This window comes from Epinephelus moara, chromosome 23, assembly GCF_006386435.1.
Source record: "Epinephelus moara isolate mb chromosome 23, YSFRI_EMoa_1.0, whole genome shotgun sequence".
NCBI lineage: Eukaryota > Metazoa > Chordata > Actinopteri > Perciformes > Serranidae > Epinephelus > Epinephelus moara.
Window position 1 is genome coordinate 25,434,264 of NC_065528.1, and position 13,909 is coordinate 25,448,172.

A 13,909-nucleotide genomic window follows, 5' to 3' on the forward strand; every position below is an offset into this window, starting at 1 on the left:
GGAGGATGTGGGGCAAGTTAGGGGAGGATTAGGGGTATGTGGCCCACATCCAAGCTGGCCTGCTAAGGAACGAGTGTTGACAGCCCTCAGACAGCCACACAGGGTCCAGAACACGAGGATGAGGAGATGAAGTGCAGATTTTATCGAGCCCAGACACTGCCTCTGATTCTCTGGGGCCCGCGGAGCCGCATCGCTGCCTCCACAGCTTTGCCTTTGACCTCGACTCTACTTGGCGGAGCACCTTCCTTCCTGCCCTGTAAGGGTTATCCCACCCTCCCCTCAGGCTCCCTGCTGGGGATCTCTGAAGGCGCTCACTAGCTGGCAAAGCTGCTGCTGACATGGCCGTGCTCAGGTGTCAGAAAGCGGAGCCGAGGGTGCAATGTGTCGCCTTTAGCCGTGTCAACAGCAACCCAACACTCCTCGACCAATCAGAGATCAAAGGGAAGAGAGGGCGCGGCCTGACCTTAAGAAGGTACTGCTTTAACCTTTGGTGGTCTGTGTTTGATGTGTAAGTCCAGCTGAAATCTGAATTCTCCTCACTTTTTGTGTGAAGATATTTAAGCTATAACGATACTGAGTGACATTTGACGGCTGGCGTTGTCAGGAGACGAGCTACTGACTGAGGCTCACCGATACTGTTCATCAAATTACAGTACCAACAGTGTCACTGAAAACCAAAAGTTCATGCCCCTTGGAGAACAGCAATGAAGGCGTGAATTTGATATAGCTGCGACCATGTACATACATGCATCCCCCCATTGTCACGCCGCCTTTTAGCCAATTGGCATTGACACAAACACGCAACTTCACATGCACACACTTGACCTCCACGCCAGCTTTCAGCCTCCTAGAGCAAAAATGTGGGGGAAGGGTGGGGAAATTTTTGTGGATGACCAATGGACAGAGCAAGCAATAGAGTACAGGTCTTTATGGTTCTAGAACCCATACAGTTTGGGTCTAGGTTTTATTATGGTCAATCACGTCCAGGTTGGGTACCATTCTATTATCGCAGGTCATTGATAACCTGAGTCTGATTATCAATGTGTCTGACGGCCAAAATCAGGCATGTTCAAAGTCTGGCCCAGGGGCCAATTGTGGCCCGCAGACCAATTTTAATCGGCCCTTGGCTTGACTTTCAAAATATACCATATATGGCCCTTTACACAATAATGGGTAATCAAGCAAGATCACTTCGCATTTTTACCCTTCACCTCGCAAAGAGAAGGAAACATCAAGTAGTAAAAGTTCATTAAAAGATAAAATGGTTGCATTTGTCTGACTTTTTTTTTTGCTTGATTTTTTAAACCCATTTGATGCAAGAATCAGCTGGCCCCCAGGTATTTTCACGTTGTCTTATCTGGCCCTCATTCAAAAAAGTTTGGACACCCCTGGTCAAAATACATGGGACATGGTCGCAGTGGGACAGAGTCTGTGCAGCAGGTAAAAAACCTTGCTCCGCTCTTCCTACGTGACACTTCATATCCGTGCCCTGTTTTTCTGCAATTTTAGTTTAGCTTTAGTAACTTTTGTACTTATTGTAGTCCTATTGTTACTCTATTTGAGACTGGTTTTTGCTTTGGCTCCTTGAAAACACTTCTGTCTTCTATAGTTGTTTATTTCCCCAGATATTTAATACTTCATTGTTCTAAAATTGGGCCCAGTGAGTGACCCTGACCCGGGGATTCCACTGGTTGTTTGGTTGTTACTGTTTGTGAATCGTTAAAATTGTGGTCACTGTACTAGTGTTACTGTAATTTGAAGGATTCTCTGGCACAAGAATTTCCTTCAGGATAAATAAAGTTCTATTGAACTGAATTGAATGTATTTTGTCCATAATACCCCAGTGGATCTGAGAAGACGCGTGATCAGCGCTGGATAAATATAACTTAACCCGCAGACTGACTGAAGGTAAAGTAAAACAAATAAATGACACAGTGGTGCCAGGAGCTCCAAGTCTATGCAGCCATCCACCATGAAGCCTCATGTCATGTCTGAAATGTTGAGAAACTAACTGAGCTAAAGATGTGTAGCATATTCGTACTGACAAAATGTAAATATTGAAATTTTTATGCACAGTCTTAAGCCACTTACAGTAGACGTGAGACCCAGAACCCATTTGGGTCTTGGGTCTGTCTCTTCTCGGACATGCACTGGGTCAGGTCTGTTAAATCTCTAGCACAAATTGGTCCGATGATATACATACTTTTTATTCTCAGGTCCAGTTGGATCTTGGAACAAATTTCTAGGGCCAGTTCAGGTTTTGGTATCTCATTCTGGGCATGTGTAAACCTCTGCTATAGAACTGCTGGTCACAGTTAAAAATAAATAAAACTCAAATTTCATTTATTTTTGGTAATAATTTTCGGGGGTTTTGTAGGAGGCACCTACTGAGCATGACGGAGACTGTGTTCACTTGAGGGTTGAAGGAGCACCGCCCTTTTCCAGATTCGGTCCTCGAGTCGATGTGAAAAACTTGTTCCTGTGAGAGAGAAAAGAGGAAATCAGAGATTGTGGAGACAGTTTTATATGATAAGTTATTCCGTCCAGTGGGCTCTCCTGCAATAAAACATGTATGAGCGGACCAAATGTCCCACAAGGTAGCCCTGCTCAGGTTTCCCTCCTTTTTGGTTGCTCCTGGTCTCGTACCTTAACAGGCCCATGTGGGACGGTAAAGCGAAAATTCCACTGGGGAGCAGAGGAGGAATTTCCCTGCTAATGTGTTGGCTAGCCATCTCTCCATCTCAGGTGGGGCGGCTGCCAAGTTTAAACCCCCTCCTTGTGGCGGACTGGACGGTCCAAACGACTTTTACTGTAACCTGGGTAAATTATAGAGCTTCCTGTCTGATCCTATTTGGGTCTGGCTCACTGTGGTGCTGGTGCTTCCCTGAATGGGGATACAAGTAATGTCAGCTGAGGAGCATTCTTCCAGGAAAAAGTGTCTGTTCGCCAAAACGTGCTGGAGGTGGACCGACTCTCCAGACTCTACACTGCAAGAAGTATCTGTTTCAACAAGTCATTTGATGTTGCAATGAACCATCAAAGAAATACTTCACCGCCCCCAAACGACCATTTGTAAATCATCTACTCACCTCGTGTTATGTTGAATTCGTGGAGAAAAGTCTGTTTTTCTTTCAAGCCTCCAGTCAATGAAGAATCCAAAAACAGATGAAATTCTTGAATTGAAGTCTGTGTTTCACAACAGTAAAACCATATCAAAACATCCGTTTACAAGCTCTGACATAACTCGTGCAGTATAATCCAAGTCTCATTACTCCAGTCATATGTTCAGTACTTTCCAAACAGACAGCACTTTCTTTCTCTTCAAAGCCAGACTCCACTGACAAAAACAATAATTTTACTCCTTTCATCATCTGAGTAGCTGGTTTACTGCTGCCTTGATCAGAGAGTTTACTTGTGTTCTTGTGTGACTTTGGTGTTTTAGGGGTTAGTTCTGATTCACCAAAGTCACACAATAACACAAACAAACTACAGATCGAGGCCCTGTGTCCTCACAGCGGTTTTTTCCCTCAGCACTGGCATCTCTTTTCAGTTGTTCCCAATGTCAGTGTATGCAGCCGCCTTGAGAAAAAGTGTTGCGCCGAGCACCTGTCTTTAAGGATGCTCCGACACTCCGAGTACTCCTATTTGAACATCTCTGAACTTTTCAAAAAAGCGCTGGGGATGTCATTGCTGCTTCTTAAGCTTAACTACTGTCACGACAAAGACCAAAAAGCTCATTTTTTTGGAGCAGACTGGCTGGCAGACGCTTGATGTTTCTGGTGAGTGTTGTGCTTTTATCACTGTTCGCTTTGTAGGCTTGCTGCTGACTGTGTGATCAACCCTCTGCTAATGTACCATTATGTTAGCTACATGGCTAATGAAAGTGTTAAGATATTTTTGGCATAGAAACATACGCACATGGAGCACCTCCTTAAAAAAAGGAGTGCTTTTTTATCAAGTGCCGGGATGAACACCCAACACCATGCCACCGCTTTTCTCAACCCAGTCTCACTCCACGTCAGACATCGACAAAAAAGCTGTCCTTTCATGTCACTATGATACGTAGCCAGTCGCTGTTATTGTTTAATTGTGGCTGCAGGTGTCGGGGGAAATGTACCTTTCACACGGGAGGCAGGTGTTCACTTGCCGTAAGATGCCAAACCCCGTTCTTATTTCCTAAACTCAACCATGTGCGCATTTGCAAAATGTAACCATGTGCGTTGTTGTTGAAGGAAAAAAACGTCAATTCACGATGTTGTACTGACGTAATGCCTTTAATTTGAAAGAAACTGCATGCAAAATGCAAGTGTATTTTGAAAGAAGACAATGCATGTAACAGGCAGAACTTGACACGGCGTCCCAGAACGTCAACAACAAACGCACCCAGGGTACCTTTGACGTCGTATCTCAACGTGGAAAGTTCATGACCAAACATCGATATGTGACGAGGTCGGAGTGAGAATGTGTTGCTTTTCTGCGTGAGGAAAACACCATGTGGACACAGGTTCTGAGGCAGTGGTAGACCAGAAGCTCCTGTGTTCAGCGAGGTAAAATTATTGTTTTTGTAAATGGAGTCTCACTTGAAGTTTTGTTCCCTGTCAGAAAAGGTTGTCTGTTTGGGAAGTCCTGAGCATACTATTAGATATACTGCACGAGTTGTGTGAGAGCTTGTAAATGTATGTTTTGATATAGTTTTGCTGTAGTTTAACGTGGACCCCTATGACTTCAGTTCATCAAGAATTTTCTCTGTTTTTGGATTCTTCGTTCATCGGGAAGCATGTCAGAAAAACACTGTTTTCTTCATGAATGCATCCTTACATGGGGTGAGTAATTGATATATAAATGATAATTTTGGGGTGAAGTATTCCTTTAAAGCCCCCCCGCGTACTTAAAAATGTGTTCTACATACTGATGGTTCACTTTGATGTTTCCTTTAAGAAGTGACAACTGTTTGTACTGATAAATGTTTCAGAGGAATTTCTAAGACAAGTGTAACTTCTTTGAGCGGTGGAATCACCCTGTAAAGATTTAAAGACTAAATAAAAGGCTGTTTGAGTCATTAAGACGGCCTTTTATTGCAGCGTAGCCTGTAATTCACTGAGCATCTAAGGAGGCACAAAAACACTGACACATGTTGCAGCCGTCCCATCCAGTTGCACAACAGCATAATAGTCTGGGCCACGTTCTCGGGGCAAAGGTCCACACTGTGAGCTCGCCGTCAGCTTCCCTCTCCAGCAGCTTGTTACACTTAACAGATCCCTTTCCTTGAGACACTGACATGTTTGAGCTCAGAAGTTGCAAACAGAGCAGTCTGCCTTTCAAACAAAAAAAACCCCAAATGACAAAGGGCACCGCAGTGCGGAAAGAGCCTGTTTGGGAGCTCACTCGCTCCGCTTATTAGCGTTTGGCAGCGGCTGCCAGTCTGTGGCTCAACGCTGTTCACTCAGTGAGCACTTTTCTCCTGGAGGGCTTCCCCGCTCTCACTCCCAGAGCTGTGTGGCCCAGAGATGAGAGCGCAGCGCCCTGAAATCAGCCCTCCATCCCTGACACTAGAGCTCCATTTGCTCCCTCTTATCCTCAGCATCTCCTCTCATGTGCCATCACACCGAGGACGTGAAAACTTTGCTCATGTGAAGTTATGGAGTCTTTTTTTATCATGTGGTGGTGACACTTCTAAATTCCTGGTAGACCAGTAAAAGAACATGCTATTGTTAGAAACAAACGCTATCTGATGCCGGCATGAATTTAATTTCAGGAAGATGAGATTAAAGCAATTTCATAAGCGCTGGTTGTCACCCACTGCATACACTCCCAGTATACAGTGACTCTGACTTATAGTAGTGCTGTACGTCTTCCAGGAGAGTGTTGTAAAGAAATTCTGTCTCAGAAAACGGTCATATATTCTTTTGAACCGCTAAATTAAACCATTAAATCTATTTATCAAACCAGAAATATTCCTCGTCAGCATCCCCTGAGGCATTTTAATGATCATGACTTAATCTCTCTCTCAGAAAATTATTTTGTTGACTTGCTCTTGGTGGCAGTATTACCACTACTTTAATTTTATTGCGCTCAGGGGTGACATTAACAGTCACACACTACTTTTAGGGAATAACAAAGAAGGAAAGTTATGAATTATTGTCCCAGCTGAGTAATAAGCACATGAATTACACTAACTCAATTAAGTTAATGGAATTAGGGGTTTATTTTTGTTATAAGCACAGGGGAACTACTGCATGTTCTTTTGCTCATCATTTTTAGCTTAACAAAATGTCCCATCACCAAACCTCATTGAAATTATTGTAAATTTAAGTATAAATACATGTAATTTAGGATTAAATGCAGCAGATGTCATGATCATGTACAGTAAGTGGTGTAGTATTGTTCAGCAGCCTGCAGTGTGTCCTAGTCCTATAGTAACCACTGTGCTGCCACCAGCCTCATGTCCCCAAAACATGGTTTACACCATCATGAGTTTGTATATTTAGTGAGGTGAATCCGTCATCGTGTTCCCACCTCTGGTCTGCGGCCCCTGTTGATGTACACGCAGACGGGACTGTACGCTCCGCTGCCACACATGAACAGATGAGTTCTGTTGTAAGGCTGCACCACCCGGATGAAGTTCCCACAGCCGTGCTGGAAAGAACAGATAAACAAAACGAGGCACGTAAAAAGTTCAGTCGGTCAGACACAACAATAAAAACGTCACTCAGATTAAGTCAGATGAAATGTTAAACATTAAGCAAGAAGAGAAATAACACACTGTAACTCTTACAAATAAAAATTTGAATTTATCGACAGCTAGAATTACTGCCTTGTGGTTGTATCCCTCCACCAACCAGTCAAGTTACAGTTTACATCCATGTCTGTCAACACTCATCTATGACATCTGACAATGCTTTCAATAAGGATGCTGCGGCAAAGAAGCTACAAATTCTAAAACGTGGATGCTTCACAGATAATCTTCCCCCCAGGCAGCACAGATGAGCTATACAATCAGCACTGTAACAAGGTGGGCGTCCAAGATTAGACTCATCAGTTTAGTATTTGACTGAATGTCTCCCACTGAGATATGATGTAAAACAGTGGTTCCCAACTGGTCCAGCCACAGGGTCCAGATTTCTCCCTATTCATCAGTTCAAGGTCCACACAGTTTAACACATTCAGGGTCATACTTGCTTTTGGCCAATTGCCGAGCTAGTTTTCTGTCTCTGTTCAGTATCTGTTAGTTTCTCACTCGACAGCAGGAAAAGACACTTCAAAGTAAAAGCTCTGCGCTGAAAATTCACTGTACTTAAAAATCAAGTCATTTGTGGTCCATTCAGATTGAGCCAGCGACCTACTTTTGGACCGCGACCCACCAGTTGGGAACCACCGATGTAGAATCATGGCCAAAAAAGTGTATTTGCACAACATTATGATGCAACAGTGAAGCTGACCTTTGACCTTCTGGATAGAAAATGTCATCACTTCATCATTTTATCCTATTAGACATTTGTGTGAATTTTTGTCATAGTCAGCATTTGATTTCTTGATTTATGGCCAAAAATCTCTTTTGTAAGTGACCTTTGACCACCAAATTCGTATCTGTTCTTCCATGAATCCAGGAGGATCTTTGTGCCAGATTTGAAGAGATTTCCTCAAGGGGTTCTTGAGATAACACAATTCCGAGAATGAGAGGGATGGTAGGACGGACAACCCGAAAATGTCTCTGGCCACGGCTGATACAAGTGCAGAGGCATGAATGAAACGCACCATTGCTCCATTCAATGCCTTTAAGAGTTTTGCTGCTACAGCCTTAAGCCGGGATTTATACTTGTGCGTCAGCTCTATGCAGAGACTACACCATTGTGAGCATTTATACTTGTCTGCGTCACTCTGCAGTTACACCTCCAAAACACTAGGAGGCGGTGGGGTTTCTGTGAAGTGCTGTAAAGTTCAGTTGATTCAAAACACACATTAAACATGGCTTAATAGCAACAATTTCAAACACTAGTACACATTTCCCCCACAAATACAACATGCTAATGTTTTTAGCACAAGCCTATGACATTTTACATTGTATAAATTAGCCTAGGGGCTAGCAGACTTTTCCTCTACTCATATGAAGCCAGGGACAACAGCAACATTTAACAAAGGTAATGTTACAAAATTCAGCTCCATTACAACTCACAAGGTTCACTGACAAAACAACTGTCAACACATTTTCCAAACAAATACAATATGCTAACGTTGTTAGCACAAGCCTATGGCATTTTACATTGTATAAATTAGCCTAGCGACTAGCAGACCTTTCCTCTACTCATATGAAGCCAGGGACAACAGCAACATTCAGCGAAAGTAATATTTCAAAAATTCGGCTCCATTACAACTCACAAGGTTCACCAACAAAAAAATTGTCAACACGTTTTCTAAACAAATACAACATGCTAACGTTATTAGCACAAGCCTATGGCATTTTACATTGTATAAACTAGCCTAACGACTAGCAGACTTTTCCTCTACTCATATGAAGCCAGGATAAATCACACACAAGACTTAAAATGCTTTTTTTTAATGGAAGCTTTATGGTCTAAACAATTTATTGTTGTTTTATCTGTGAAAATAAAGTAAATAAATGCGTTGTTTCCACTGAGGGAAATGGTTTCAGCTTACAGAAATAGACAGGAGGTCTGCGTCGCCGCGACGTGTAGTTACATTTCTGGGGAGAGGTGCACGTTAGGCGATGCAGAGCCAACGCCGTAGGTATGGGGTCAATTCGACCCAGAAGTATAAATCCTGCATTAGTTGGTTAGATATGAGCAGTAGCGTAAGATGGCTAAATATTAACAAATGTTAGGTAACTTTAGATAAATGTTGTTGTAAAGTGCAGATTAGTGAATTAGCTTGCTAACTTTATGACTCTTCTTCACTTGATAATGTTACACAAGCTTGAAACAGTATTTTAGCATTTAGCGTAATCTCATAATTTTTACTTGTTGCCAAAGTGGCCACTGTTTAGCATGATGTGGCTTTACTGTGATCTAACATTACAATAATTTAATAATACAATTACAGTATGAATAGCAGTTGGCAACACTTCTCCGAGCCATTACAGCGCTGTAAAAAAATTATTACTGTCATATTTTATTAATTACAGCTATGACACGCTGTGCTGAGGCAGAAATAACAGAGGTTAAAGTCTACTTCCTGGTATACAGCCAAGGTGAATACCACATCCAGAGCTTGTTTATCTCTCCTGAAGTATCCCATTCCATATGAGGGAGAAACTCAAAGTTATCTCACTTCTTATGACAGTTACACAATCACATGCTGCACAATCAAACAATCCTACAGCTCAGTGCTCTGGTATTAGAGCCAGTGGAAAAAGAGTGTCAGTGGTATATGTGATATATCTAGGAGAGGCAGATTACCAATCTCCCTCCATCTCTGCTTTCACCTCAACTCAAACAGCAGCAGCAGGAGTGCTGGACTTTGTGGCTAATTAAGTTTGAGCTCGCAGAGAAACGAGTGAAGAAAGGAAGAGGGAGAAGAAAGAAGTGGGGAGGAGAGGAACACGTATCCAGGGAGCCGTCAGGAACTTGGCCGTGGCTGCAGGAATGGCAGCTGCTGCAGCTCACGGTCGGTGCACAGCTCCGCTGGGAGCTATCGACGAAAAACAACTGAATTTTCAGCGTCACACACCCATCTAGGTTATTTATCTTCCTCCTCTTTATCTCTCCCTGTCTGTCTTGCTTTCTCCTTACTTTTATCACCCAGTCATCCCGTCACAGCCTCCTTCAACTTTCACACCCGCTGGGTCTGGGGCCTGCACCCATAACTAATGTCAGGTTTCACAGAGCCATTAACTGCCGAAATTGTTTTTCACTGGTTACGCATGTCGGTCTCAGGGTAAAATTTTCTACTTTTCAGATTAGCAGTAGCATTAGCACTATGCTGTACCACATAAGCAGCCAAGCTAATAGGGTATTTATGCTAAATTGGTTAGCTCGCCGCCGCTGTGCACTGTGCATCACCTGGGTTGAGTGGGAGTGAGCTAGCAGTGCCACTTATTCGATGTTAACCATTGGTAACGCCATTCCAACCCATAATGGTGGGATAGCATTGCTGCAGAAACATTGTGCCTGACCTCTGGCAACGCCGTTTGCCACCATGGGTCAGGTGTACGAAGAAAACCTAAAAATGCTGTCCGCCAAAAGATATTTAACAGCCGGCTGACTATCAGTGAAGCCAACAGAAAGAAAAAGACATTTACAACACAAAACAGTGAGTTTAAGTGCCACATGTCGAAGCACTATCCATTTAGAGGTGGTCAATAGAGTGGTGCAGGGGTGATGATTTTTTTGTAGGCAAACATGGAGTTAGCATCGCCCTGGTTTCCTTTGTCAAAAAGCCTATGGGATTTTCCCATTGGATTAGGGTTAGGGTTAGGCAAGATAATAGTGTAAATGCAATCGCTTGAAATAAAAAGCTAACGTTAGGTGATAAACAAACACTTCAACCTCACCACAACAAGGCTGTAAAGTTGTAAAGCCAGGTCCAGACTTATGACCTTCTGTAGTCCAATTTAGCCACCTGTTAAGCACCTTTTTTAAGACACATAAAAGCTTCAAATTTCACTAGTGGGGTATTCACAGACGTATTTTGTAGAATAAAACGTGAAAGTCTCTTAAGCTTGTATTAACCACAGACCTTATTTCAGGCATTTAACCAAAACCTCATTCAAAAAAATCCATTGACTTCAAGATGAGGGAACAGGAGTGCTAAAATGCTAACTCATTTAGTCATTTCCAGGTTTTTCTGCAGCACTCTTAGGGTGCTTTCACACCTGCCCTGTTTGGTTCGGTTCAATCAAGCTCAAGTTTGTTTGCCCCTTAAGTGCGGTTCGTTTGGGCAGGTGTGAACACAGCAATCACACTCAGGTGCGCACCAGAACAACCGGACTGAGACCTTCTTGAAGAGGTGGTCTCAGTCCGGTTACAAATGAACTCTGGTGCGGTTCGTTTGTGGTGAGAACGTGTTCCGACCTGGATCTGAACCAACTGCAGTCACATGACACATTGTTTGGGTTAAACATGAGCATGTTACAGTCCTGGAGGATTATTAATGTGCACCTCCTCCTGTACTGCCTTAATATGCACATTCAGCACATCCAATGCATCAAAACATTGTTTTCTAGTTGGAGCCGCGCCTCGTTTTCAAACTGTATGGTTTGACTAAAATGAACAATGACAGCAATATAGTCCACGATGAGCAGCGCTAAAATCAACCTGTGTAGTTGTCCCTCGATTGTGACATTAGAAACTGTCACATTTATCTTGCAAGTGTACTCTTCTTCAACGTTTTGTTTACTTACGTTCCAATATATCTATATCTGTATATGTATCTATATCTATAGTTTTTCTCTGTATTCTGATCTCTGAAGCTGAAGGAACAACTGGAACAGATGTGTTTCAAAGTGGTCCCAGTGTTAAAAGGAACATTATAGGAGTTTTATTTTCCCTCTTGTGTTCCCTATTCGTACTCACACAGACTTCGTGACCATGCCAGATAAACAGCATCCAGCCTCACAGCCTCAAATTCAAGTGGCGATCACATTGAGTTTAAAGTGGAGGCTTTTAAGCGAGCAGCAAACAGACATAATCAACCTGGTTGGTCTACATTTCTCCTTCTGCGCCACCCTCCGGCGCAAACACTGTGCGGTCGCTGTCTGGAGCCCCTCTTGACCACAGATTCTATCAGAGAGGAGGAACTTAATATATACAGATGTGTAGGGTAACCATAACAGATGTATGGGGGCTTTGATGCAAATGAAGGAGACCATGAGAAAGACGAGCAGCATCATGGAAGAGAGAGAATGAAATATACTGCGGTAGAGAGGAAACCGAGAGTTGGAAAAAGTGACCATGAGAAGTGGAAAACATACTAAGACCGGAAGAGAAATTTTTAGAAAAGAAACTGGCATTGCTGTGAGTAAAGAAAGGGATGACAGAGGAGAGAAGAGGCCACTGAGTGGCTCCACGCAAAGATGGCTCATCCAAATATTTGTGGGAGCCTGTCTGCAGCAGGCGGGCTGTGACTCAGAGCAGCACAAATCACTCAGTGACTGGAAACAGCTTCTTCTCTATTTCTGCAACAGCGTGTTGTACAAAAGCCTGGCTCCATTACCCCGGCTGCTGTCAGGGGGATGCAGAGATGGTGGAGAATGTAGGACAAACAGGCAGCGCTGGTCGTAGCGCGATGCTTTTTATGGTAACTTGTATTGTTACTTTGAAAATTAGGGTTTCGATTCATGTGAAAAGTTGCTCAGGAGGTTTTCTCTTTAAAACTTCTCTCTGTTCTCCGCACTGCGGCGTCTATAGGCAACTGTGCATTCCAGAACAACCCAATTAGAGGCAAACAGAGGCGGAGGAGGATCAGTCTTCTGAGCCCTACTGTATGCCTTCATTAAATCTTGTTGAAGCTAACAAGTGCGGCTCAGAATCAGGCCGGGTTATGAATCCTCTGCGTCAATGAGCTGCATCCCATTTACAAGCTTTGATTCTGGTTTATTTTTCTACAGCACTCCGCGGCCCTCCATCCTCCCACGCCTCACTCTTGTTCCTGACAAACTGCGCCAATGCCAGGAGGACTCTGGGCCAGTCGACCCTGACCCTGAAGACATCTGCTGCCTGCTACACATGTGGTTGGACCCGACACAAGCTCACAGATGGGAGAGGGAAATCCCAGGAGGTGGCACGCACAGTTCCGCCGGAGACCCACTTGGAGAGATGGATCTGGGAACAGCTGACAAAACCTTTAGTCTACATCTCAACCACTGTGGCAGAAAAGCATGACTTGTCATATATACTGTTTTTCTGACCTGTCTGTGTCTTGTGTAATTCTTTACTTTAGCTACCATTAGCAACCTCAGTATAAGCTGCTGTTTATGGGGTCCATATTGTTGTAAGGGACATCGCTAGTGCGCCTTTGTTCGAAGGATGAAGAAATTACTTTCCACAGACTTTTCCAACAACTCTATCCAAAATGTTTTTCCAGTTTGAGTAGAATCTGTGCAGTGACCATGCGTCATATTATAGTTTCAACATGTGTCCACACAGAAGAACCACCGCCCAATCAGTAGTCGGTTTAACACGGTGGATCCGCATAAATATCCACAAAAAATGTGCAAATACCAGTGTTAACATTTGTCTTTTATCAATGTTGGGCCAGATGCATAAATCTACGTAAACTCTTTGTACGCACTAAGACAGAAATGTGCATTGGCATTCTTTTTGTCAGATACATAAAGCCGCACATACGCCTTAATCTGTCTGATTGTGGAACTGGGTGCACGTGCACGAGCCTCATTGCCACACCACACAGTTCACCATCAATGGATCTAGAACTGTCCTTAAATATGTTCGCAAAATCAATAGTGTCCAATCCAACATTCATTAGAGCTGTCAATGAGAAGCGGAGCAGAGAAGAAGTGCTGTTTGACTGATTATGTCGGATCGCGAGGTTCTCCAAAGGTGCCAGAAAGACTCATTACACACTGTGGATATTTGTAGTGTTGACTAATCCATCATGTTTCTGAAAACCATTGTCGTAAATTCTAAATTATCATATATAGGATGTTCATTCATAGAGCTCATGTTGCAACTGACTTGGCAAAGTGCTTCACAATTCAGAATAAAATTAAACGGTCCTTTAACAAGAAGATGGTGCTTGTAAATTATTTAAAATGAACTTTATTATTGTGCCCTTGATTGACATTCTACAGAGCAATATGCAGCCTGAAAAAATGATAACACACCCAGTGAAACTGATAAACATGGAACAATGTTACACATCTCTCAACTTTGATTTAATCTCGTCCTTTTCATAACAGTCAGAAAAATGCGTTTTTATGTGAGGGGAAAAGGCA

The 13,909-nt window shown here is 43.1% G+C and overlaps 1 protein-coding gene across 1 annotated transcript in view; it reads right to left on the bottom strand.

The window, feature by feature from the left end:
* Positions 1 to 13,909, bottom strand: part of sema3c (sema domain, immunoglobulin domain (Ig), short basic domain, secreted, (semaphorin) 3C) — a 70,316-nt gene that overhangs the window by 22,346 nt on the left and 34,061 nt on the right. Inside the window, exons 5-6 of the mRNA XM_050036752.1 lie at positions 6,517 to 6,636; positions 2,389 to 2,479 (exon numbers count right to left, since the gene is read on the bottom strand). Coding sequence (XP_049892709.1) covers positions 2,389 to 2,479; positions 6,517 to 6,636 — 211 coding nt within the window. The remainder of the gene's footprint in view (positions 1 to 2,388; positions 2,480 to 6,516; positions 6,637 to 13,909) is intronic.